The sequence below is a fragment of the Ylistrum balloti genome, unplaced genomic scaffold, assembly GCF_031769215.1.
Source record: "Ylistrum balloti isolate Yb309-2 unplaced genomic scaffold, AGI_CSIRO_Ybal_v1 Utg370196, whole genome shotgun sequence".
NCBI classification, from domain to species: Eukaryota; Metazoa; Mollusca; class Bivalvia; order Pectinida; family Pectinidae; genus Ylistrum; species Ylistrum balloti.
This window is the reverse complement of record NW_026782173.1, coordinates 182,347-209,013: the sequence shown is the minus strand read 5'-3', so window position 1 is coordinate 209,013 and position 26,667 is coordinate 182,347. Positions and strand designations below refer to the sequence as shown.

Genomic DNA, 26,667 nt, shown 5'->3' with positions numbered 1-26,667 from the left:
AACCAGTAGTGTACTTATTATAGATACAGAATCTACATATATCATTGAATTGGTAATGAAAACAAGCTTGTTAGCCAGGAAAGCTTTAAGTATATAATATATTTATAGCTAGATATCTATCAATGTTAAGGTATTAATGATAATCATTAAGAAAATCTAAACATTTACCTGACAACTAACTCCTAAAGCATGGTTAGTCAAGCCATTACTACAGTATCTTCAAATCTAGGCTTAAAAGTTTGACTTGGTTATCATTAGAATCCTACTCACTTACAAGTTTCACCGCATTTGCTAATAGATTTATCATTTTTATTTCATTTGTCACAAAATAAGCTAAAGCATATCTGAAATATTTATTTGTTTACATGTTTGTTTACACAAGTTATATACTTTATCAAGAATACCTTGATATTCTTGTATTCTAATGAATAAAGATCTGAAGTTTGAGTTTAGTTTAAATTAAAAAATTGTCAGAACAGATAAATCAGAATTCATCGCTTATAAGCATTAGAAGATGAAAGAAGTTTAAAGTATCACCAGAGAACATTTACAATTTTCTTCAGAGAAACTGTGTGATCTAGGTTAGGGAAAACTATGACTAGGGAATTCTGAGGTTAATCAGGTTTGCTGACTAGTTGAGAAAGAGGCATCCCAAGGGAAACTGTAATTAACCAGGTGAGATATGTGCATCTCTAGGAAAAACTGTAATTAACCAGGTAAGACACAGACATTCCCAGGAAAACTGTAATTAACCAGGTGAGACACAGACATTCCCAGGAAAACTGTAATTAACCAGGTAAGACACAGACATTCCCAGGAAAACTGTAATTAACCAGGTAAGACACAGACATTCCCAGGAAAACTGTAATTAACCAGGTGAGACACAGACATTCCCAGGAAAACTGTTATAAACCAGGTAAGACACAGACATTCCCAGGAAAACTGTAATTAACCAGGTGAGACACAGACATTCCCAGGAAAACTGTAATTAACCAGGTAAGACACAGACATTCCCAGGAAAACTGTAATTAACCAGGTGAGACACAGACATTCCCAGGAAAACTATATTAATCAGGTAAGACAGACATTCCCAGGAAAACTGTAATTAACCAGGTAAGACACAGACATTCCCAGGAAAACTGTTATAAACCAGGTGAGACACAGACATTCCCAGGAAAACTGTAATTAACCAGGTGAGACACAGACATTCCCAGGAAAACTGTAATTAACCAGGTGAGACACAGACATTCCCAGGAAAACTGTAATTAACCAGGTGAGACACAGACATTCCCAGGAAAACTGTAATTAACCAGGTGAGACACAGACATTCCCAGGAAAACTGTAATTAACCAGGTGACACAGACATTCCCAGGAAAACTGTAATTAACCAGGTAAGACACAGACATTCCCAGGAAAACTGTAATTAACCAGGTGACACAGACATTCCCAGGAAAACTGTAATTAACCAGGTGAGACACAGACATTCCCAGGAAAACTGTAATTAACCAGGTGAGACACAGACATTCCCAGGAAAACTGTAATTAACCAGGTGAGACACAGACATTCCCAGGAAAACTGTTATAAACCAGGTGAGACACAGACATTCCCAGGAAAACTGTTATAAACCAGGTGAGACACAGACATTCCAAGGAAAACTGTAATTAACCAGGTGAGACACAGGCATTCCAAGGAAAACTGTAATTGACCAGGTGAGACACAGACATTCTCACACAAACATTGTTACAAATTAACCAAGTTAGATGGCAGCGTCTCTAGATAACCCTTGTAAATGGTATTGTTAGCAAAGCTGTACATACAGGTGTCACAAATATTGCAAACACAATATTTTCTTCTAATATTCATGAGGCCTTGCATTCCATCACTTGATTATGTACACACCTGTAGTATGTGGAGTATTGGTAATTATCTGAACGTGTTTTACATATCAGGCCGGGCCAGGTACAGAATACACATCTCCTTAAAACTATCAGTAAACTAACTTTACAGTGCCTTTATATGAAGATACAATGTTGTTCTGTGAGAGGCTTTAATGTGGCTACGTTGGCACTTTCAGTGGCTACACTGAGGCTTACTGACATTGTCTCTGTCAGTGGCTGAACTGAGGCTCTGTCAGTTACTACACTGTGTCTGTCAGTGGCTACACTGTGTCTCTGTCAGTGACTACACTGTGTCTCTGTCAGTGACTACACTGTGTCTATCAGTGACTACCCTGTGTCTCTGTCAGTGACTACACTGTGTCTGTCAGTGACTACACTGTGTCTCTGTCAGTGGCTACACTGTGTCTCTGTCAGTGACTACACTGTGTCTCTGTCAGTGGCTACACTGTGTCTCTGTCAGTGGCTACACTGTGTCTCTGTCAGTGACTACACTGTGTCTGTCAGTGACTACGCTGTGTCTCTGTCAGTGACTACACTGTGTCTGTCAGTGACTACACTGTGTCTCTGTCAGTGGCTACACTGTGTCTCTGTCAGTGACTACACTGTGTCTCTGTCAGTGGCTACACTGTGTCTCTGTCAGTGACTACACTGTGTCTCTGTCAGTGACTACACTGTGTCTGTCAGTGACTACACTGTGTCTGTCAGTAACTACACTGTGTCTCTGTCAGTGGCTACACTGTGTCTCTGTCAGTGGCTACACAGTGGCTCTGTCAGTAACTACACTGTGTCTCTGTCAGTGGCTACACTGTGTCTCTGTCAGTGGCTCTGTCAGTGTGTGTGGCTACACTGTGGCTCTGTCAGTGGCTACAATGTGTGTCTGTCAGTATCTGTGGCTACACTGTGGCTCTGTCAGTGCAGAAATGTATGCCAGTTGCTTCAGTATAGCTGTTATTTGCTACAATGTGGCTGTCAATTGCTACACTATGGCTGTCAGTTGCTGCACTGTGGCTCTGTCAGTGGCTACAATGTGGCTGTCAATTGCTACACTATGGCTGTCAGTTGCTACACTGTGGCTCTGTCAGTGTCTGTGGCTACACTGTGGCTCTGTCAGTGGCTACAATGTGGCTGTCAGTTGCTACACTCTGGCTCTGTCAGTGGCTATAATGTGGCCATGTCTGTGATATACCCTGACTCTTCATTGGTTAGACTGTCTAGTTTTGCACATAAATTCTAAAATCTAAAATAAAAAGAAATATTATATAATCCTTAAATAAACCTTATTCAATAGTTAAAACTTCAATTGTTTTTATACACATTTCAAAAGAAATTTGGTAAAGAGGTGGTCTCGTACTTTTGCCTTGAGTGACAACAATAGTGAAGCTGTTTACTGCTAATCTGCACATCTTAAATGAATATAGTGTTCTTATACAAGAAAACAGACCTTTTGATAACTTTTATGTTTAATGAATATACACACACCCCAACTATACAGTAAAACATGGTGAGATTGTGAGCTGAGATAAGAAAACACATCATTTACGATAAAATCAATTACAAAGACTTTCGATACCAGGCAATGTTGTCGGAGATTAAAGACATATGGCTAAGTTTACTAATAGTGGAAAGCTGGCATGTTTTCTCGATGAAAACTGTTTCTTGACATCAGTCTGAGTATATCCTTCCTAAACATTTCCCCAGGCTTAGTCCACCATTTCTCAATTGAGTTACATTATCTCCGATAAAACAATTTACTATTTTCTCAATTGAATTATATATACGTTATAAAACAATTGAAGAATTTATCAGCTGAGATATAAACGTTTCCGATGGACATTTGTCTGGATGCCGGCCAAAGTGTAACACACACTAATGTTTGTGTGATGATACTGCTGCAGGTACCTGTCTAGAGAGGCCATAATTTAGAACTAAGAATTTGCAGCAAGCAAAACTCATAACAAGACTTTCTAGTGTCAGCAAGAAGAGGATCAATACTAAACTACTGTCCAGAGACACCATATCTTAAATCAAGACAATGTAATCTGGATAAAACCTCGGATTTGTGGCAAACAAAACATATTTTCTTGTGTCAGAAACCACAGGAAAGAGATCAAACTTTTATAATTTCAAATGAAAAGCGTTAGGTCATAAAGTCCTTATATAATCTTTTTTTATCATAACACTGATTTCGTTTTTCATTAGAGTTTCTCATTATAGGTTTTAAGTTCAACCCTAGATCTACACTAACCATCATCATTAAAAAAACAGTATGACAAGTGTGTTTGTGTACAACCTTCACTCTCCAAGAAACATACCAATACTTAGACATCATGGGAGAGGTGTAATTTTCAGGTTCTGTGAGGCAGCGGATTGGGAGAGAGATCTGTGTAGGAACGGAACTGATGCTCCGCCAGATGGTCTTTTCTGCTTTGTAAACAAGGGGATTCCCATGAATGAAAGTTCTGACACGTGATGGACGGGTTGTATCAACTGATTTAGTTCTTTCTACGCATTTATACTTTTTATCAAACTTTTCCTACACGAAACAAGTCTACCTATACAAGTAATTGTGTCGTGTCAAAACAATAGAATTCTGAATGCTTACTTATTGTATTCTATGCATGTACATTATGTATATTATGTAAATAATTCTATGAAAACAAATTCAGATAACACATTAACAAATAAAATCCTAAAAAATGACAATTTATGACCCTGAAGTGTTCCCATTGCACTTAAGGTATTATTAATCACCCAATCTCATTAAGTATACACCTCAAACCCTCATCATCACTGACATCACAGCATATTACCAAATATCAGAAATAATAGAAGGAAAAAGTTTAAAATTCTACTATTTCATAGATAAAAAAATGTTGTAATATTAATTTGTGATGACAAAACATAATATTATTATTTAATTAGAACAAATTTTCTAGAAAATGTCTACATAAAGCTTAAATTAGATACAGACATAGATAAGATATAGAACAGGTGGCCAAAAAATATGAGCACATTTGCATAAAACTTCAGTACCATAATTACTTAAATTGTCAGAGTCTGGTATAATTTGTTTTAATTACAATAAATAATTAGTTACTAGCAGCACTGTATATCTATTATAAATTGAGAATGAAGACAAGATTAATATATTATGGAAATCATTTTCAAAATTTTATTCCATATTGTTAGAAATACATGTTTTTACTTGCCATGAACGTGTCAAATTCTATTTAACTGTCCCTGATTTAACGATTTATAGTTTTATATATTTCCTTGACTGACTTCCTCGATCACATTGTGAAGTAAACCTTGATTTGGTAGATTGTGATTTACCTGATAATGAATGGTAAGTCTATACAAAAGACCCCAGACGGATGTTGGCGCCCACCATCATATCATTTCATTTGTTACTTAAAAGTTGGATATTTTCCCTTTTTTCTCTCTGTATTTGCTGTTAATTTGATAAAATTTGAAGATTTCTCAAAGAAATAGCAATAGTGATCTTTAACCAGTGAATCCAAGATGGCTGCCTGTTGGCCACTTTTTTTTTCTGATCAGTCCAAAAATCAAACAAGCACAACAGGTGACCAAAGAAAACCTATATACATATATATATATATAAATATATATATAAAAATTGATCCTGTACTTCTCAAGAAATAGTGATAACAAAATTTCTTTGTTAAAATCCAGGATGTATGCATGTGAGCCATTTTGTATTTCTGATCATTACCAAAATCAAAGGAGTTTAACTGGTGATCAAGGCAAATTACAAATGAAATTAGAGAAAAATTCATTAAGTACTTCTCAATAAATAGCACTTCCAAATTTTCATAGTCAAAATCCACCTGTTAGAATTTTGTTTTTCTGATCAGACCAAAAAACAAATGATGAAAACTAGGGGCAAAGGGTAACCTACATGATAAATTTGAAAAATGCCCATCAAAAGCTTTTCAAGAAATAGTGACAAAAACATATCATGGTCAAAATCCAAGATGACCACCTGTCACCTTTTTTCTTAACAGTCCCAAAATCAAAGAGGCACATGATGTAACAGACATGTGATTTGTTGAAGGTCTCCACTGCTTCCATTGTGAACTCATTATTTCATGGTATCACACACGCTGTTGTACTTGTGATGTCAGCAAAAACCAGAAAAGGAAATTAAATTTTGTTTCAGTCTAATGAAATGCTGTTTTTCTTTTTTTACAATTTTTTGCAAAAGGATCTGAGTTATATGGTAAGCAAAATATTAAATTCATTTCCATTTCATCTGACTTTTATGAACCTTGTCATGAGTTTTACACATCACTTTGACAGAGTTTTGATAAAATGAAAAAGAATGTTTTCGTATTACAAGTCAAATCATTTGAAAAACCCATCAAATTTCCACACTGCTAGCAATGTAGAGATGAGACAATTAGAAATGCATGTGTCCTTAATAATATAGCTGTAGTATTATGTTATATGTAAATAAAGAACAACTCTCATATTTTAAACCATAGCATAACTTATCATGATCACTCTGGAATACTGAAGTAGAGATAACATGAAAACAGACTGAAGGTAACAAGAAACTTGTTGTAGACCCTCGACTGACTACCTTCTCCTCTTTTATACCTATTGTCATTAACAATTTGATCAAAATGTTTTCAGAAGCTAGAAGAAGTCTCACCTTAATCATCAACATATAATTGGAATTGGAAACCTTTTTAGTTACGGACTGTAGATTAAATCTGAATTAACAATGATGAACGCAGCTGCCCGGTGAAATGAAAAAACCCGAAAGACAACATATTACTACAGATTTTCCAGCTTATGGTGAATATACTTGTTTTATATGATGGACATGGGGCCAGCGAACTTGAGGTTTTTGCGGCTAGTAAGAAATCGGATACTAGTAAGTGATATACAGATACATCTTTATACAATCTACACAGGGTACTTAACACCAATATGGCCGTGACTTCCTACAATGATAGATGAGTGTTAATCAAATATGTAACCTATCTTGGTTGATTGGGAGGAATGATGCTGTATCATAAGAGATTCTATTAGGATGTTGAACATAGGATTGATACTGAAGCTAAACCTACAATGGAACTCCGACACCTGATTATGATATCACACAAATACTCTTCTTTATTTCCCAATGATGACGGGGCAGTTTTACCTGTCTACTCACACTATTCTATCAACATAACAGAAAGGTGAAAAATGGCTACAAATGGATTTTATCTGAAATGGAGGTTTTAGATTTCATGTTTGTGTGATCATAAATCACAGGAATTCCTCTAATCATCTGTCCTTGGGCATTAAATGTTTTTTGAAAAATATGAAAAGTCAATTAATCTGTAAGCTTTTTTAGAAATCACACCATTATTTAAAGTTGAACCAATGAAAAAAATGTGATTAGCCTGAGATCTAAAGATACCGTGAGATGGGAAAATTTGGCTTTTCAACAACAAGAATTATGATAAAAATAAAGAAATAATGAAAACACTAGACAGGCTTTCAGACAAGGGTGTCACCTCTCCACAACAAATGTATTATCCTGGTTTGACAAATTTCTGTAATACATTTTATAACCATTGGTTTGATCTTTGAATGCTAAAACAAAACCAGCTCATCAAATTTCGAATATATCCCTTTAGAAATGAAGCCACTTTTTTTATAAAAAATAACATTAGCTTTAATCTTGGAACCCTGAAATTCAAATTTATGCAAAGTATGGTGTTAACCTTTGGAAAATGTAGTTGTTAAAGTGATGTCACTGAATCTGGTTAATCATTTCTGTTGATATTATGGCAACCCTGACCTTCGAGCCCTGAAGAAATTGAGCTGCTGAATCAATAATAGTAACTGGGATGATTATTTTCTATGTACAATTAGAAATTTTCTAAAACATGAATGCCCTCACTCCATTCCTACTGATTTGGGATGATAGGTAAAATCTAAACATTAATCTTTACTGATTTTAGAATAATTACAAAACAAGTTATTCCAACTTCTTTAATCACTCTTGTTGGCCAAGATGGAAGAGCACGAGGGATCTCACTTTGGGAGAAAAGGTGAATGTCCAGGGAAAACACAAGTGGTCAGACAGGTGACCTCTATATCTTCTCATGCCAATTTGTCAAATTGAACTCGGGACACCTAGTTGAAATGCAAGTGCATGACCACTGTGCTGCTCAACCATCCAATAGGAGAAAACGATATGCCTGCCACCTCTCATAGAAAAAAATGTAAGGAAATAAAAAAGATAAAACATACATCATGTACTACTACCTACATATTACAGCTACAAACAAGATACCAAAGCAAAATTCAAATTATTTCTGACTTCCATTCACAGAAAATTTATGTGAAGATGCATATTTAGGTAACAGTTTAATGCTAATCAAACTCAACACAACACCTTGTCTTCTGACTAACCTGTCTCACGTCTGTCACCTGTGACATCATAGGTGTCTAATATGTGACCACAGATAACAGAACTGATGGCAAATGAGTATGATAATGCTAATTAATATTAATTGTTTTACACTCTGAATGAGCAGCACAAATGTTTGGATGATAAAAAGATCACAAGTATAGCTTACATCCAGAATTCTTAAAAGTAAAATGAAGTAATATTCATCAATTGTAACAGTGTCTCATTTTGCAGTCACAATTCTTTGTCCCCTTTTTACTACTGCTCTGAGAAAGAGTTCCTAATTTACCAAGTTACAGATTCAGGATCAAACCACTGTGTTGATAACTACTTTCCAATCACCCGTTTATAAAGTTTGTGCACCATGCATAAGATTTGGGTACATAGATCTGACAAGTTTCCGAAAGTTACCCTTGATTAAGTTTGTTTCTAATCATTTTTCCACAAGAATAATGTCCCAAACAACAAGAATGACAGAAATACATCTCAATCAACTGTATCGGTAGGTTTGGTTGGTTTAATAAGACAGTGACACCAATATTTATTGCTTCACCATTTTCTACATGAAGGACTATATGTAATTCTTTCCAATTAAACTTGGGAAAACATTTCTCATTCAGTCCGTTAATTAGTAGTGCCACGAGTTTTAAATTATCTACAACCTAATTCATTCCCCAGGCTAGGATTACTTACAACACCTTTTATTTAAATTTGGCGAAAAATTGAATAAATAAATAAATGTTGAAATAATAAAAGGAACACATGTAAAATAATCCCATTCTAGGATCTTATGTTAATGTCTGACTTTGTACAAATCTGCCAATCTAATTAAAAATCACATCTGTTTAATTTCCACTCAGATTGGTAAATATCCCAGAAACAAACCCTATTTTTTCATAATTCATGTTTGACATAGTTTTATTAAGAAGGAAAGTCACCTATCAAAAGGGAAAAAATTACAAAGTAAACTGAATTCAGAGACTACAAACTTAAAACCTGAGAACAAGCTTAGTAAATTGCTGTGAAATGACAAGGCTATTTGTGTGTTTTTTATGGGCGTGAAGATGAAGACTCTCCTGACAAAAGGAAGATGACACTAGCTTTGTTGGCAGACAAGTATCTTGCTTGTCTGGCATTTATAGGCAACAGAAAGATAGAAAATGACTCCAATCTGGAAAATTTCTGATATTCTCATGGTCAATTTAAATACTTAGTGTATCATAAATGTCCCATTCTTATTTTCTGACACAACTTATAGACTGTGGTGGGGAGGTAACTTCTGTGGAGACAATCTCCATGCTCAGAATTAACCTCCAGTAAGACTTCCACATGTTTTTAAACTGTAATAATTAGACATCAATATAAATGAACTAAAGATTAAACTTCTAAGTTTATCTTGATTTTATCGAAACCAGTATCAACAAAATACTACAAATGGAAATTATCAATTTGGCAAATTAGCATAACAATGAATTCACACATCCACTATAACTGTTATATAAACAACATAAAGAAAATGTAAGTAGCTAAAACAAACAAAAACAAAACAAACAAAAAAAAACAAAACAAAACTGCTCAATTTTGTATTCAAGTTTATCTGACCACCAGATCAGAGAAGATGACTTCAGATTCAACATTGTCCTCAAGTTAGATTTTACTATCTTTAAGCACATAACTAATGTGAAAGCATCATTTTGTCCTGAGTGAAAGTCAAGTATTATAGTTACATTCTACCTATGTGTTTAAAATATTCCCATTTAACTATTAAGATTTAATCATTTAAATTCAATCTCCTACTGAAATGATTTTCTGAGGCTAAAAGTACTACTGAAAGTAAAAAAAAAAGTGTGGATAAAAGTTATCTGTAATCTTTCACAATAAAATTATGTCACTCAGAAAAAATGAATTATCAAAAACCTCTCTATGTAGATATCAAAGTTTGTGTGAAAAAAAGAGTGTGCAGGTACATAAATAAGGTTAGATGCTGCATTTTATACAATAATTTATACATCATAAAAATCAGCACAACTTTGGATGATTTTTAATCAAATCTACCTGGCATTTGAAATATTTAAGGTGTCTCTTTGTACCATTATATGTGTAGATAAGTATATATGCCATGTTGAAAAACTCGGAGTTAGTATCCATCTTGGCTATAAAATGATCAGCGATGCATAGATTTTCACACAGGTGCAATGCCCTAGGCAGTCTAGAAACATTGGTGATATAATCAGCCCTGTCAAATTTACAAAGTCCCCAGCTTGATACAGTGAAATGGTTGATATTCTGAATCCTGTCACATAGCCATTTGTTTAAATCCCCAAGTCCTCACATTTCAGAAGTTACAATTCATCTTTATCATGTAATGAAATTAAATGTCACAAAAAAGATTAATAATGATACATTGTTCTAACTGGTGTTATTTTTAATGTAATTTAAATGCAAAACATGTATATTTGAACCAAGGGTCAATGGAAAACTGGAAAAACTGAATTTTGATAGCTGTGGTTTCCAGTTACACCTGTCTTATAGTGACTTTAAAATGTGACTATTTTCTATACTGTGCCTGAAATAATTAAGATTAAATAAATCTAATTTCTAAATGATTGAGATCATCAGTATTAATGAGGAAAACAAAGAAGAAACAGGTATCTAACAAGTAGCTATATAGTACACATGGTACAGGTTTCTAACAGGTTCACATGTTACAGGTATCTAACAGGTACACATGTTACAGGTATCTAACAGGTTCACATGTTACAGGTATCTAACAGGTACACATGTTACAGGTATCTAACAGGTACACATGTTACAGGTATCTAACAGGTACACATGGTACAGGTATCTAACAGGTACACATGGTACAGGTATCTAACATGTACACATGGTACAGGTATCTAACAGGTACACATGTTACAGGTATCTAACAGGTACACATGGTACAGGTATCTAACATGTACACATGGTACAGGTATCTAACAGGTACACATGGTACAGGTATCTAACATGTACACATGGTACAGGTATCTAACAGGTACACATGTTACAGGTATCTAACAGGTACACATGGTACAGGTATCTAACAGGTACACATGGTACAGGTATCTAACATGTACACATGGTACAGGTATCTAACAGGTACACATGTTACAGGTATCTAACAGGTACACATGTTACAGGTATCTAACAGGTTCACATGGTACAGGTATCTAACAGGTACACATGGTACAGGTATCTAACAGGTACACATGTTACAGGTATCTAACAGGTACACATGTTACAGGTATCTAACAGGTTCACATGGTACAGGTATCTAACAGGTACACATGGTACAGGTATCTAACAGGTACACATGGTACAGGTATCTACCATGTACACATGTTACAGGTATCTAACAGGTACACATGTTACAGGTATCTAACAGGTACACATGTTACAGGTATCTAACAGGTACACATGTTACAGGTATCTAACAGGTACACATGTTACAGGTTTCTAACAGGTACACATGGTACAGGTTTCTAACAGGTTCACATGTTACAGGTATCTAACAGGTACACATGGTACAGGTATCTAACAGGTACACATGGTACATGTATCTAACAGGTACACATGTTACAGGTATCTAACATGTACACATGGTACAGGTTTCTAACAGGTTCACATGGTACAGGTATCTAACAGGTACACATGGTACAGGTATCTAACAGGTACACATGGTACATGTATCTAACAGGTACACATGTTACAGGTATCTAACAGGTACACATGGTACAGGTATCTAACATGTACACATGGTACAGGTATCTAACAGGTACACATGGTACAGGTATCTAACAGGTACACATGGTACAGGTATCTAACAGGCACACATGGTTCAAGCATTTATTTCACAGCTATACATGTACATACAGATGATCTATTAACACAGGCAGGCATAAATGATAAAAAATGTACATGGCAATTACCATTTCAAATAAGATGTGATATATAATAACAAAATATGTCATTAATTTGTGACACCTGTAGTCAACAGTGACTTAACTACTCTAAGTATGGACCTCTCACCTATGAGAGGAAATCATTCTCTATAATGTTATCTTTTTAATGGCAAACTAATAGGCACAGAAGAGCGTGAAGCTATCATTTATTCTGTGATTTTTTTTCTCTTTCAGATATTAAAGTCTAAATTATGAATTAAATAGAGATGTTAAAGGAACACTTGATCTATGCATGACTTAACCATTCCTAGCTGAATCTTAACAGGTGTTTCTAATATACAGGGGAATGCCAAATCTTTCATGTCTACTTACAAATTTACATTGACAATGACATGTTTTTTTTAAAATAAAATACCTACAATTAATCATTAATGTTGATTTAAGCTTTTGAAAAGATATTAAGAGAACAATTCAGGCACTCTAACATATCAGAAAATGTCCTTATATATCCAGTTGTGCCAAATAGAGAACAGAGTATTGCAAGTAACTTTCAATTCTTCAACCCCAGCCAAAACAGAAAAACATCAAAAGAAACAAGGGCCATAACTCTTAATAATGTGGAACAAAATTCATGCATATTGACACCCAACATCCCCAAGACTCAAGTGTCAATGACAATTTATAACAGGAACAAGAACTTTGGTACATGTGCGGCAGCCCAGGACAAGCTGACATGGTTGACTAGACAGGGATCATGAGCATGTAGATCCACCATTACTGCATATTCAGAAAATATCATAACCCCACATTCTAATGGTTTGAGGTCATAAAACCAGATATCTGGGTAGATAAGTTCTTTTCCCAACAACAGCTACGTATTACAAGGAACAACAAATTTTAACAAGTTTGAAGTCAGGCACATTTTGTGCAGAGGTCATTTCCCTATCATTAAAAGTACTTAACACTATATTAGATATTTAAAGCTAAACAATTCTCTATCTGCCAACTTGCTTCATTTTCATTTACTTGAAATCAATTTTGCTGGTCTAGAAAATTTGACTTTGGAAGGTAACGATACCAATGAATGATAAATAGCTGCTATATCATGTTATGAAGCCCACCCATAAATCGTAGTGTATTTTCACACATGACAATGCTGTAATGCTCTCTCATATATGTGTATATCAAATTTAAAGTTCATTCAAACCTAAGCTCACAGACATTTAAAAAATTTAAAAACTTAGAATTAATATATTTTCACATCTCATTTTTATCTCCGATTCAATATCTAACGTTCTCCAAATCATTTTGTATAACTACATAAATATACACAGAGAATTAGTAAAGATATTTTATCAGGGTTTAAGTAAGGGCATTCTCAAAGTGATAATAAAACAGATTTCCAAAAGTACTTTACTTCCTTTAATTAAAGTCTATAATCTCTCAGGGTAAAATTTGCAAACACATTTCACAGAAGACATCAAATAAATTTATGACTATCAGTATCAAGTTTGCTTAATTTCATCAATAAAAGTATTTTCAATGTAATGGCACATTAAAATGAGAAATTAAAAAAACAATTTCAGAAATCAGCCTTTGATGTAATAAAAACTGGTATGTTAAGTGAAATGAATGATATGTAAAGTTATAAATCTTAAATATTTGGGGGTTGTTTTTTACCTCATCAATTTACAATAAAAAATACGACTACAGCTAGTTTTTATAAATTAATCATGACCTTTGCTATTTTTAGCATTTCTCTACTTCTTGCGACCTGTGTGAGCTACAGCCTCAGTGACTAATCTCTTTATTGAGTGTAATTTACATGAAAAGCTTCTGTTTTATGCTATCATCATTTATATATTTTTTGTCATGAAATATCTAAAGTACAAAGGTCCTATACATATCCTGCAATAAATCTAAAATGTATTTGTTTGAAAACAAAAAAACGTAAAAGGGCATGAACCAGAGTATTCATCAACTTAACAATGTATTGTAGAAATTTTCTGATACTTTTAAATGACCCTCCCACCCCCCCCCCCCCCCCCTGCAAAAAAAAAAGACCTTAACATAATGTAATAGAATCTGTGACCTTGTGATATTAATTAAAGCACTACATTAATGTTTAGGGCATCAGCTGAATAACCAGCACCAGATAATCTGTACACAAATATACCAGCACCAGATAATCTGTACACAAATATACCAGCACCAGATAATCTGTACACAAATATACCAGCACCAGATAATCTGTACACAAATATACCAGCACCAGAAGTTTAGTACACAAATAAAACAGCACCAGAAAATCTGTACACAAATATACCAGCACCAGATAATCTGTACACAAATAAACCAGCACCAGATAATCTGTACACAAATATACCAGCACCAGAAGTTTTGTACACAAATAAACCAGCACCAGATAATCTGTACACAAATATACCAGCACCAGATAATCTGTACACAAATATACCAGCACCAGAAGTTTTGTACACAAATAAAACAGCACCAGATAATCTGTACACAAATATACCAGCACCAGAAGGTATTTGTACACAAATAAAACAGCACCAGAAAATCTGTACACAAATATACCAGCACCAGAAGTTTTGTACACAAATAAAACAGCACCAGAAAATCTGTACACAAATAAACCAGCACCAGATAATCTGTACACAAAAATACCAGCACCAGATAATCTGTACACAAATAAACCAGCACCAGATAATATGTACACAAATATACCAGCACCAGATAATCTGTACACAAATAAACCAGCACCAGATAATCTGTACACAAATATACCAGCACCAGATAATCTGTACACAAATATACCAGCACCAGAAGGTTTTTGTACACAAATAAAACAGCACCAGAAAATCTGTACACAAATAAACCAGCACCAGATAATCTGTACACAAATATACCAGCACCAGAAGTTTTGTACACAAATAAAACAGCACCAGATAATCTGTACACAAATATACCAGCACCAGAAGTTTTGTACACAAATAAAACAGCACCAGATAATCTGTACACAAATAAACCAGCACCAGATAATATGTACACAAATATACCAGCACCAGATAATCTGTACACAAATAAACCAGCACCAGATAATCTGTACACAAATATACCAGCACCAGAAGTTTTGTACACAAATAAAACAGCACCAGAAAATCTGTACACAAATAAACCAGCACCAGATAATCTGTACACAAATATATCAGCACCAGAAGTTTTGTACACAAATAAAACAGCACCAGATAATCTGTACACAAATATACCAGCACCAGAAGTTTTGTACACAAATAAACCAGCACCAGATAATCTGTACACAAATATACCAGCACCAGAAGTTTTGTACACAAATAAACCAGCACCAGATAATCTGTACACAAATATACCAGCACCAGAAGTTTTGTACACAAATAAACCAGCATCAGATAATCTGTACACAAATATACCAGCACCAGAAGTTTTTTGTACACAAATAAAACAGCACCAGAAAATCTGTACACAAATAAACCAGCACCAGATAATCTGTACACAAATATATCAGCACCAGATAATCTGTACACAAATATACCAGCACCAGATAATCTGTACACAAATATACCAGCACCAGAAGTTTTTTGTACACAAATAAAACAGCACCAGAAAATCTGTACACAAATATACCAGCACCAGATAATCTGTACACAAATATACCAGCACCAGATAATCTGTACACAAATATACCAGCACCAGAAGTTTTGTACACAAATAAAACAGCACCAGATAATCTGTACACAAATAAACCAGCACCAGATAATCTGTACACAAATATACCAGCACCAGATAATCTGTACACAAATATACCAGCACCAGAAGTTTTGTACACAAATAAAACAGCACCAGAAAATCTGTACACAAATAAACCAGCACCAGATAATCTGTACACAAATATATCAGCACCAGAAGTTTTGTACACAAATAAAACAGCACCAGATAATCTGTACACAAATATACCAGCACCAGATAATATGTACACAAATATACCAGCACCAGAAGTTTTGTACACAAATAAAACAGCACCAGATAATCTGTACACAAATAAACCAGCACCAGATAATCTGTACACAAATATACCAGCACCAGAAGGTTTGTACACAAATAAAACAGCACCAGATAATCTGTACACAAAAAAAACATGACACAGAAAATCTCTACAGAGATAAACAGTTATCATTCTATGCTTATCATTGTTCATTTAATGTCACACAATTATTACAGATAAATAGACCAACAAAATGTACAACAAAGAAGACAAACAGCACAGACCTGTCAGACCCATAAGAAAGCTATTAAGGAATTTTTCCAGTCCAAATTACTGAAATGTTGATAGTAATTAAATACTCAAAATACTAAATGAAATTTATTGAATGTTTTTCTCTATTAAATTGTTGTTCAAAAGCTCTAAAATTTCAAAGAAAAGAATATTTGATAATTACAAGATTTTACATAAAGAAGATTTTTGGAAGAGTGAACAAAGCTGAAGGTTAGTGCATTGTCTGGTTTAATAAGAAATATATAGAGAGGTTGTGTGACACCTATCATTATTCAAACTTCCAGTCGATAAAAAAGTGGTTAGGCGATGTAAGATAACCCCCCCTACTAGGCTGGTTATTGCCTGTGACTCTGAGCCTTTTTCTCTCTAAGGGACTTTTCCTCATGAACTCTGGAAATGGTGAACAGATCACAATATAAAGCATGTACAGCACTTTCTTAAACTTTTAAATGAAGTCTGACACTACAACTATATCCAATAAACTGAACAGATTATTTTTCTTGACTTTGTTTAACAAGTTAACATTTAACAATTAAATCTACATGGAATATTAGACCATATGTGTTTTCTACCATGATTTTAACTTCAAGTTGACCAAGTGAATGCCGACCTCAAACTGATGTTGTCAGAGATTACTGGTATCACTGTGCCAGGACCCTTACCTACCCGATACTGTTGACTTGGACAAAACGGGTCTAATTAGAAGTGCTGGCCATTTTACCTGTGATATCTGAAGCGTACCTCACAGAGTCAAACCTTGATTAATCAAACAAATATTTCACATCATGTTTTAAATATTCTAGCATATGCAATGAAAAAAATATATTGCTGTCATTTGATAACAAGTATCCTTGCCTATGAACTGTTGTCAAAAAGTACAATCTTTTACGAATTGAATCCAAATTTCTTTGCTATAATTTTCTGCCTTGAAGGTAGGTTAGACTCCTAGGGTGTGCTATCTGATTCATTTTAAACATAAATCTTTAAGGTATGAAAGCAAAACATCATCAAAGCTTTGTACAATTACCACACACAGTGACCAAACAGTGATATAAAGATTGATGATTTTATCATAGCTTCAATGATCTCCTAAAAGAACTTGAACAATTTGTTATTTTCCAAACTTTATAGAAAAGAAACATATCACACTGATATGAAAGATTGCTCATTATACATACCAATACATTATTTGTCCATTTTGATAGATTCTTGCTGATTTGAGTGAAAGGTATCTCAAATTTACACCCAACAAATAAATCATTCCAAGAGTTCTACCAACCATTTTTGTATGTTTGCAGAAAAACTAGTTACTTCTATCACAGTAGTTCATCCTTAATACCCTTAAACTGGTGAATACTAAGGGAAGTAACTCATCTTAATTATGGCGCACATAAGATTTTACAAAAAAATAGTAGATTCTAATTGGCCAACATGTCTGTAATTCATGAAGCACTCATTCATGATGTATTTATAAGGACAGTAGTTGAATAATCAATATTAAAACAGATGAAAGGAATGAACTTAGGAACCCTGCACTAAAAGGCACAGAAAGTTTCCAACAACTCATCCTCGTACAGATCTTTAAAGTGGTGGAATTATGTGTGGATGGTTAGTAGAGAAAATCCTCTATGATAACCTATTCATTAAGAGTTCAGGCAAGAGAGAGTAGTGTTCCGTGATTGTGTAATACATGTGGTAGTGTTTTTGACTGCTGAGTGAGGTTCAAATGTCCTTCCTGTACATGGTAGGAGGGGTTGATAGGGATTGGGAGGTATTATGTAAGATCACATCTGGTCCAGTAAATACACATTGACATTGTAATCATCACCCCATGCACTTGTAATCATCATACTAACATCTATGACCCCCTGTACACACCCAAGTCATCACACTCATCTCAATGACCCCCTGTACACACCCAAGTCATCACACCCACCTCAGTGACCCCTTATACTCACAATCATCACACCCACCTCAGTGACCCCTTATACTCACAATCATCACACCCACCTCAGTGACCCCTTATACTCACAATCATCACACCCACCTCCATGACCCCGTATACTCACAATCATCACACCCATCTCAATGACCCCTTGTACTCACAATCATCACACCCATCTCAATGACCCCTTGTACTCACAATCATCACACCCACCTCCATGACCCCTTGTACTCACAATCATCACACCCACCTCAATGACCCCGTATACTCACAATCATCACACCCACCTCCATGACCCCTTGTACTCACAATCATCACACCCACCTCAATGACCCCTTGTACTCACAATCATCACACCCACCTCAATGACCCCTTGTACTCACAATCATCACACCCACCTCAATGACCCCTTGTACTCACAATCATCACACCCATCTCAATGACCCCTTGTACTCACAATCATCACACCCACCTCCATGACCCCATATACTCACAATCATCACACCCATCTCAATGACCCCTTGTACTCACAATCATCACACCCACCTCCATGACCTCTTGTACTCACAATCATCACACCCATCTCAATGACCCCTTGTACTCACAATCATCACACCCACCTCCATGACCCCTTGTGCTCACAACAACCTTACCTATTTCAATGACCCCTTGTACTCAATGACCTCTTGTACTCACAATCATCACACCCACCTCAATGACCCCTTGTACTCACAATCATTACACTCACCTCAATGACCCCTTGTTTTCACAATCACCACACCTACTCAATGACCCCTTGTACTCAAAATAACCCCTTCTCACAATCAACACACATATCTCAATGACCCCTTGTACTCACAATTATCACACCTACTCAATGACCCCATGCAATTATAACAAAATTTGTATAATTCTGAAAACATTAACAACAAATCATATGATACACATGAGAGTTATGAGATATACATTATTTTGACTATGACCTTTGATCTGATGACCTTAGGTCATTTGACATTTGGATGATTCCTGACAACATTTCTCAATATGTCATCAATTTTGACCAATTCTTCTCCATAGATGTCACAACAAAATGACCAACAAATTAAGCCAAAATTTGAACTTGCCGTTTGACATAATGACCTTGAGAACATATCTACATATCATAGCTGTATCACCATGTACCCATCAGAAATATTGGCTTTAGATTCAAATTGTTGATTCTGAGAACATCACTTGCAAAGAAAGTGATGACTTGCCAAACAGTGAGAAATCTAACAAAATAGAGTTGACTTGAAACCTACTCTCAGCACCTACCCCATATCATCACTTGGAATGAAAGTGATGACTTGCCAGACAGTGAAACCTACTCTCAGCACCTACCCAAATCACAACACAACTTACCTTATCTAATTCTGCTTTTTCTCGGATTAGTTTTTCTTGTAACTCTCTCTCTTCTCTGTGTCTTTCTGAAAGTTCCTGACGTATCTTTATAGAGTTTTTACGTTTTACATCTGCAATAGTCTGTTGAAGTCTGCGAACAGACTGTTCCTGTTTCTGACGTGTGTATTCTGCATTTCTCACTTTGTTATACAGATTCTGTTCAAATTCATCACCTTTTGTCACCATTTTCTGTAAAATCAAATTAGTTAACATATAACGTACTACAATTCTGAACATGATCTAATGGGGAAAACAATAAACAATCAAAATGGAACTACATGTTTGCATGTTTTTTTTAAACATAGAAAACATTCTAGACAGTATTGATATTGCTACATGACCTAAAATGATATTAATTAAGTTCCCCATATTGATTTTATCCTGATTTATTTTATTATTCTTTCTCCTTCATCTGCTTCCTGCCATAAAAGGTCTCCAACTACTTTCTCCAAAACTGAAAGTTGGATCTTCATCAACCTTTGCAGGATTCATACTGATGGCTTCTAGATGTGCAATAAAAAATCCATTTTCTGATTTGACAAGATGGTCGCCATTTTTTAACTTACTTGTAACTTCTATTCTATTCAGTGCATCAAGATGAGAACTACTGGAAAGGACAAAATTCTCACTATGGTGGTATAATAAAATAACGACATTGCCGCCAAATGGCTGCTTCTGATTATTTGAAAATTTAGATACTGTCAGATTTTAAATGAATTTTGGTAAGCAGGTGTAACATGATCATTTCCTGATTCCTGATTGGACGAAATAGCTGACCAGGGGGTTAATCAAATATTTCATTTTTAAAGGTGTATTTCAGTCTGTTTCACCAAACTTCCTTCCCTATGTTGAAGTACTTTACTAAGCATTATTCACAACTGAAGGGATAGTTTGGGGGACTAATGCCATGGGCACACAACAGTTGTATGAGGATTTTATTCTATATATTTTTTTCTATTGTTTTTATTTTCCCACAGTTTTGTATAGTTTTAACAAATAAATAAAACTGTATAATGTGATATATGCAGAGAAATGATGGAGTACTTTTGATGAAACATACCTCCCAATGTCTTTGCTTGCACACACAGTTTTGTCCATCAATTTCTCTCAGGGTATCAATTACAATTAAATGCCAATGAAATGCTTGTGATAGAACAAACATCATCACTGCTATAACAAAATTATTACCCAACATGAAGTCTAAGAGCACCACAACAGGGTGTTATCTCTTGACACCAGCTGTCATCATTTTAATTTAACGAGATTCTACTCTGTACTCTCAGAATTCCTGAATGATGTTGTCTACTAACTAGTGACTGGGTCAAAAGTGACAATATCAACCATTCTTCCTACTTATCTTAAGTAGATGCATGGTGATAGAACAAAGGTATACATCGTCATTGGTGATGGCCAAAATGGAGAGAAATAGATTCTGGTTTTATGATGGTCAGCAGTGATGGCTGACAAAAAGGAGAAATAGATTCTAGCTAGGGATTGCTGACAGAATGGAGAAATAGATTCTAGTTGGGGATAGCTGACAGAATGGAGAAATAGATTCTAGTTGGTGATGACTAACAGAAGAAATCAATAGAGTCAGGTTGGCAATGGCTGACAGAAGGGAGAAATAGATTCTAGTTGGTGATGGCTGACAGAAGGGAGAAATAGATTCTAGTTGTCGATGTCTGAAAGAAGGGAGAAATAGATTCTAGTTGTCGATGTCTGAAAGAAGGGAGAAATAGATTCTAGTTGTTATATCTACAGAAGTGAGAATTAACACTGTTGTACATTACCTTTGGTAAGGTACACTGTTCTGATATCAAATCTCCTGAGTTATGATATTAAGTTGCTTGTAAATGGATGAATTAGTGGACTCTAGTCTATCCGTGTATGCTCACATATAATTACATATCTGCAACAACTGATTATGCAGCAGGATAAAAAGATCCCCTACGAAACTACCAAAAAAATGAGAATTATTAAATATCAAAACATCACTTTATAATATGGGGCCAACTAAGCTCAAAATCACCAGGTAGCTTAACCAATTTCCAGAGATTTATTGAAAAAAATCTTTACAATTTACAGTAAAAGTTACCATATTTGTCAAGTGAAGACCAGTATTGATTTTTGGTTTTCAATCCATTTAGCATGACTCCATTTAAAATTTTGGAAACTGATTAAAAACAAAAGATACATGTAGCTTTATAATTTAGCATTAAGTTGACAAAACCATGAGTGAATCGTCCAAAGTGCAGACTGTGCAGGATGAGTGTGTTATAAGGTCCTCGATATCAACTGCCAAAGGAGGCAAAAATTATTATTAAATAGAGTCACAGAGCATTAAATTGCTATCTTCTCAAGCCACAAAAATCTTCAAAAACTGTTTGCAACTTTTTTTCCTATTCAATAGTCTTGAAAAGAAAGTGACAATAAATAAGATTGAATGTCTGGACTGATAGAGAAGTCTGTCACCTCTATGTCAGCTGTCATTTTGGTAGGAGTACTGAAAAGATTCCATTCAGGTAAGAGGGTATGTGTATGAATAGACAACATTATTGATCAATAAAAGAAACAACTATTTATCATGGCAGAGGACCACCCTGACAAACCTCCACAAAAAAATTGTTAGACTTTCAAAATATTATCACACATGGCAAATCTCTACACATACTGAAAACTTGTATAACAAATCTCTACACATACTGAACCATTATATAACAAATCTCTACACATACTGAACCATTATATAACAAATCTCTACACATACTGAACCATGATATAACAAATCTCTACACATACTGAACCATTATATAACAAATCTCTACACATACTGAACCATTATATAACAAATCTCTACACATACTGAACCATTATATAACAAATCTCTACACATACTGAACCATTATATAACAAATCTCTACACATACTGAACCATTATATAACAAATCTCTACACATACTGAACCATTATATAACAAATCTCTACACATACTGAACCATTATATAACAAATCTCTACACATACTGAACCATTATATAACAAATCTCTACACATACTGAACCATTATATAACAAATCTCTACACATACTGAACCATTATATAACAAATCTCTACACATACTGAACCATTATATAACAAATCTCTACACATACTGAACCATTATATAACAAATCTCTACACATACTGAACCATTATATAACAAATCTCTACACATACTGAACCCATTATATAACAAATCTTCACACATACTGAACCATTATATAACAAATCTCTACACATACTGAACCATTATATAACAAATCTTCACACATACTGAACCATTATATAACAAATCTCTACATCATTATATAACAAATCTCTACACATACTGAACCATTATATAACAAATCTTCACACATACTGAACCATTATATAACAAATCTCTACACATACTGAACCATTATATAACTCTCTACACATATATAACTGAACCATTATATAACAAATCTCTACACATACTGAACCATTATATAACAAATCTCTACACATACTGAACCATTATATAACAAATCTCTACACATACTGAACCATTATATAACAAATCTCTACACATACTGAACCATTATATAACAAATCTCTACACATACTGAACCATTATATAACAAATCTCTACACATACTGAACCCATTATATAACAAATCTCTACACATACTCTCTACACATACTGAACCCATTATATAACAAATCTCTACACATACTGAACCATTATATAACAAATCTCTACATCATTATATAACAAATCTCTACACATACTGAACCATTATATAACAAATCTCTACACATACTGAACCATTATATAACAAATCTCTACACATACTGAACCATTACATAACATCTCTATAAACAATATCTCTACACATACTGAACCATTATATAACAAATCTCTACACATACTGAACCATTATATAACAAATCTCTACACATACTGAACCATTATATAACAATATAACTCTACACATACTGAACCATTATATAACAAATCTCTACACATACTGAACCATTATATAACAAATCTCTACACATACTGAACCATTATATAACAAATCTCTACACATACTGAACCATTATATAACAAATCTCTACACATACTGAACCATTATATAACAAATCTCTACACATACTGAACCATTATATAACAAATCTCTACACATACTGAACCATTATATAACAAATCTCTACACATACTGAACCATTATATAACAAATCTCTACACATACTGAACCATTATATAACAAATCTCTACACATACTGAACCATTATATAACAAATCTCTACACATACTGAACCATTATATAACAAATCTCTACACATACTGAACCATTATATAACAAATCTCTACACATACTGAACCATTATATAACAAATCTCTACACATACTGAACCATTATATAACATTATATAACAAATCTCTACACATACTGAACCATTATATAACAAATCTCTACACATACAACCATTATATAACAAATCTCTACACATACTGAACCATTATATAACAAATCTCTACACATACTGAACCATTATATAACAAATCTCTACACATACTGAACCATTATATAACAAATCTCTACACATACTGAACCATTATATAACAAATCTCTACACATACTGAACCATTATATAACAAATCTCTACACATACTGAACCATTATATAACAAATCTCTACACATACTGAACCATTGTATAACAAATCTCTACACATACTGATACATTCTAACTAGATATGTCAACAAATATTCCTTCTGTAGTGTGGAATAGGAAAATGGTATTGGAATATTTGTTCTTGTGATTTTAAGAAATAAACATATTTGGAATATCTCTAAAATTCATGTATTCTCTGTCTACACATTGTCCAAGAATTTTGTCAGCTTCATCATCAAAGTAAAATATGTATTAATATTCAAAGTGTTAAACTTGTACTGTTCATCATGAAATTAATTTGTCTATTGCCTGAGGGTCAGAGGTCATCCCTAACCAGGTAAGTTTTGCACATCACTGGGATGAAACAACAGAGATCAATGCCATACCTCTAATATTGTCGTGAATGTCTGCCTAACAGCCACTTTAATAAGCAATTAAATAAGATATTTCTGTGGGATGCTTATGGACAGTAATCATAAAATACTATGATATTTTCGCATTTTAAAACCGAGCCCATAAGCTAAATAAATAGGCCTAGAAATTGATCTCATTTATGTGTCATATTGACGAAATTGTTCAGTTCTAAATACTCTAAATATCTCAATACGGAATTGATATAAATAGAAATATTCGAACATTTGAATACTAAACCAGACGTATATTTGCATGGTAATTTCTATCAAATGGACACCCCTGACTATAACATATCTTTATACAAACAGACTAATTAAAACAAATCCCTTTACAGAATGACACATTATAACAAATCTTTACACATATTGACACATTAGAGCAAAACTCTAGGCTGACACAGTGTAACAAATCTCTACACAAACTGACACAGTGTAACAAATCTCTACAAAAACTGACACAGTGTAACAAATCTCTGCACAAACTGACACAGTGTAACAAATCTCTGCACAAACTGACACAGTGTAACAAATCTCTGCACAAACTGACACAGTGTAACAAATCTCTGCACAAACTGACACAGTGTAACAAATCTCTACACAAGCTGACACAGTGTAACAAATCTCTACACAAGCTGACACAGTGTAACAAATCTCTACAAAACTGATGGATTATACCAAATCTCTACACAAGCTGACACAGTGTAACAAATCTCTACACAACTGATGGATTATATCAAATCTCTACACAAACTGACACAGTGTAACAAATATCTACAAAACTGATGGATTATACCAAAACTAAACAAATTGACACATATCAAGTTTCTACACAAACTGAATCATTATTACAAATCTCAAAGATGACACATTGTACTAAATCTCTACATAAGATATCACACTCAAATGTCAACATATAAAGACTTAAAATATAAATTCTCTTCTAACTATTAGCTTCTAGCTTTTCCATACACTATACCAATTCTTCATTTATAACTGTGATATAAAATCACTCTCATTGAACTTTGATTCCTCTACTGGATTTTTCTTGACAGATTTTGATATTCATTGCAGCATGCCCTGTTTTCCAGTGACTTGAATTAATGTGAAATTCTCATCTTCCTACAAATCATTACTACCACCTAAAGCCATTATAAAGCTCATCCTGACCATCCACAAAAATTACAAATTTGACGATCAAAACATATCCAATTTTCTGAACAAAGAATGACCATATGAGCATAAAGCAGACATTTTTCTACTGTACTTATTCAGGATAAAAACACCACATGCTTTACAAAACATTTCTTAAAATATATCTACAGGGTGGTCTGATCTCATTGTTGAATATTAATTTGAACATTTAACTGATTCTGACGAAAAGTGACATAGCATTTTATATTCTGGGTTGTACAAATGATCAAAAGTCTTGCGGGTCCATTATGTAGCAATCACAATGTGTGTTCGGACACGTTTCTTATTTGGGAGACTTAATGTTTGTTCTTACAACTTCTAGACCTCATACTGTTAAACAGTGTACACACTATACTTAATGTATAAGCAATGTCAAAACCATTTTACACTGTC

General features: G+C 34.2%; 1 protein-coding gene across 1 annotated transcript in view; it reads right to left on the bottom strand.

The window, feature by feature from the left end:
* The window catches only part of LOC132551430 (trichohyalin-like), a 59,652-nt gene that overhangs the window by 1,819 nt on the left and 31,166 nt on the right, over nt 1–26,667 (bottom strand). Inside the window, exon 13 of the mRNA XM_060215567.1 lies at nt 19,952–20,179. Within this exon, the coding sequence (XP_060071550.1) occupies nt 19,952–20,179 (228 nt within the window). The remainder of the gene's footprint in view (nt 1–19,951; nt 20,180–26,667) is intronic.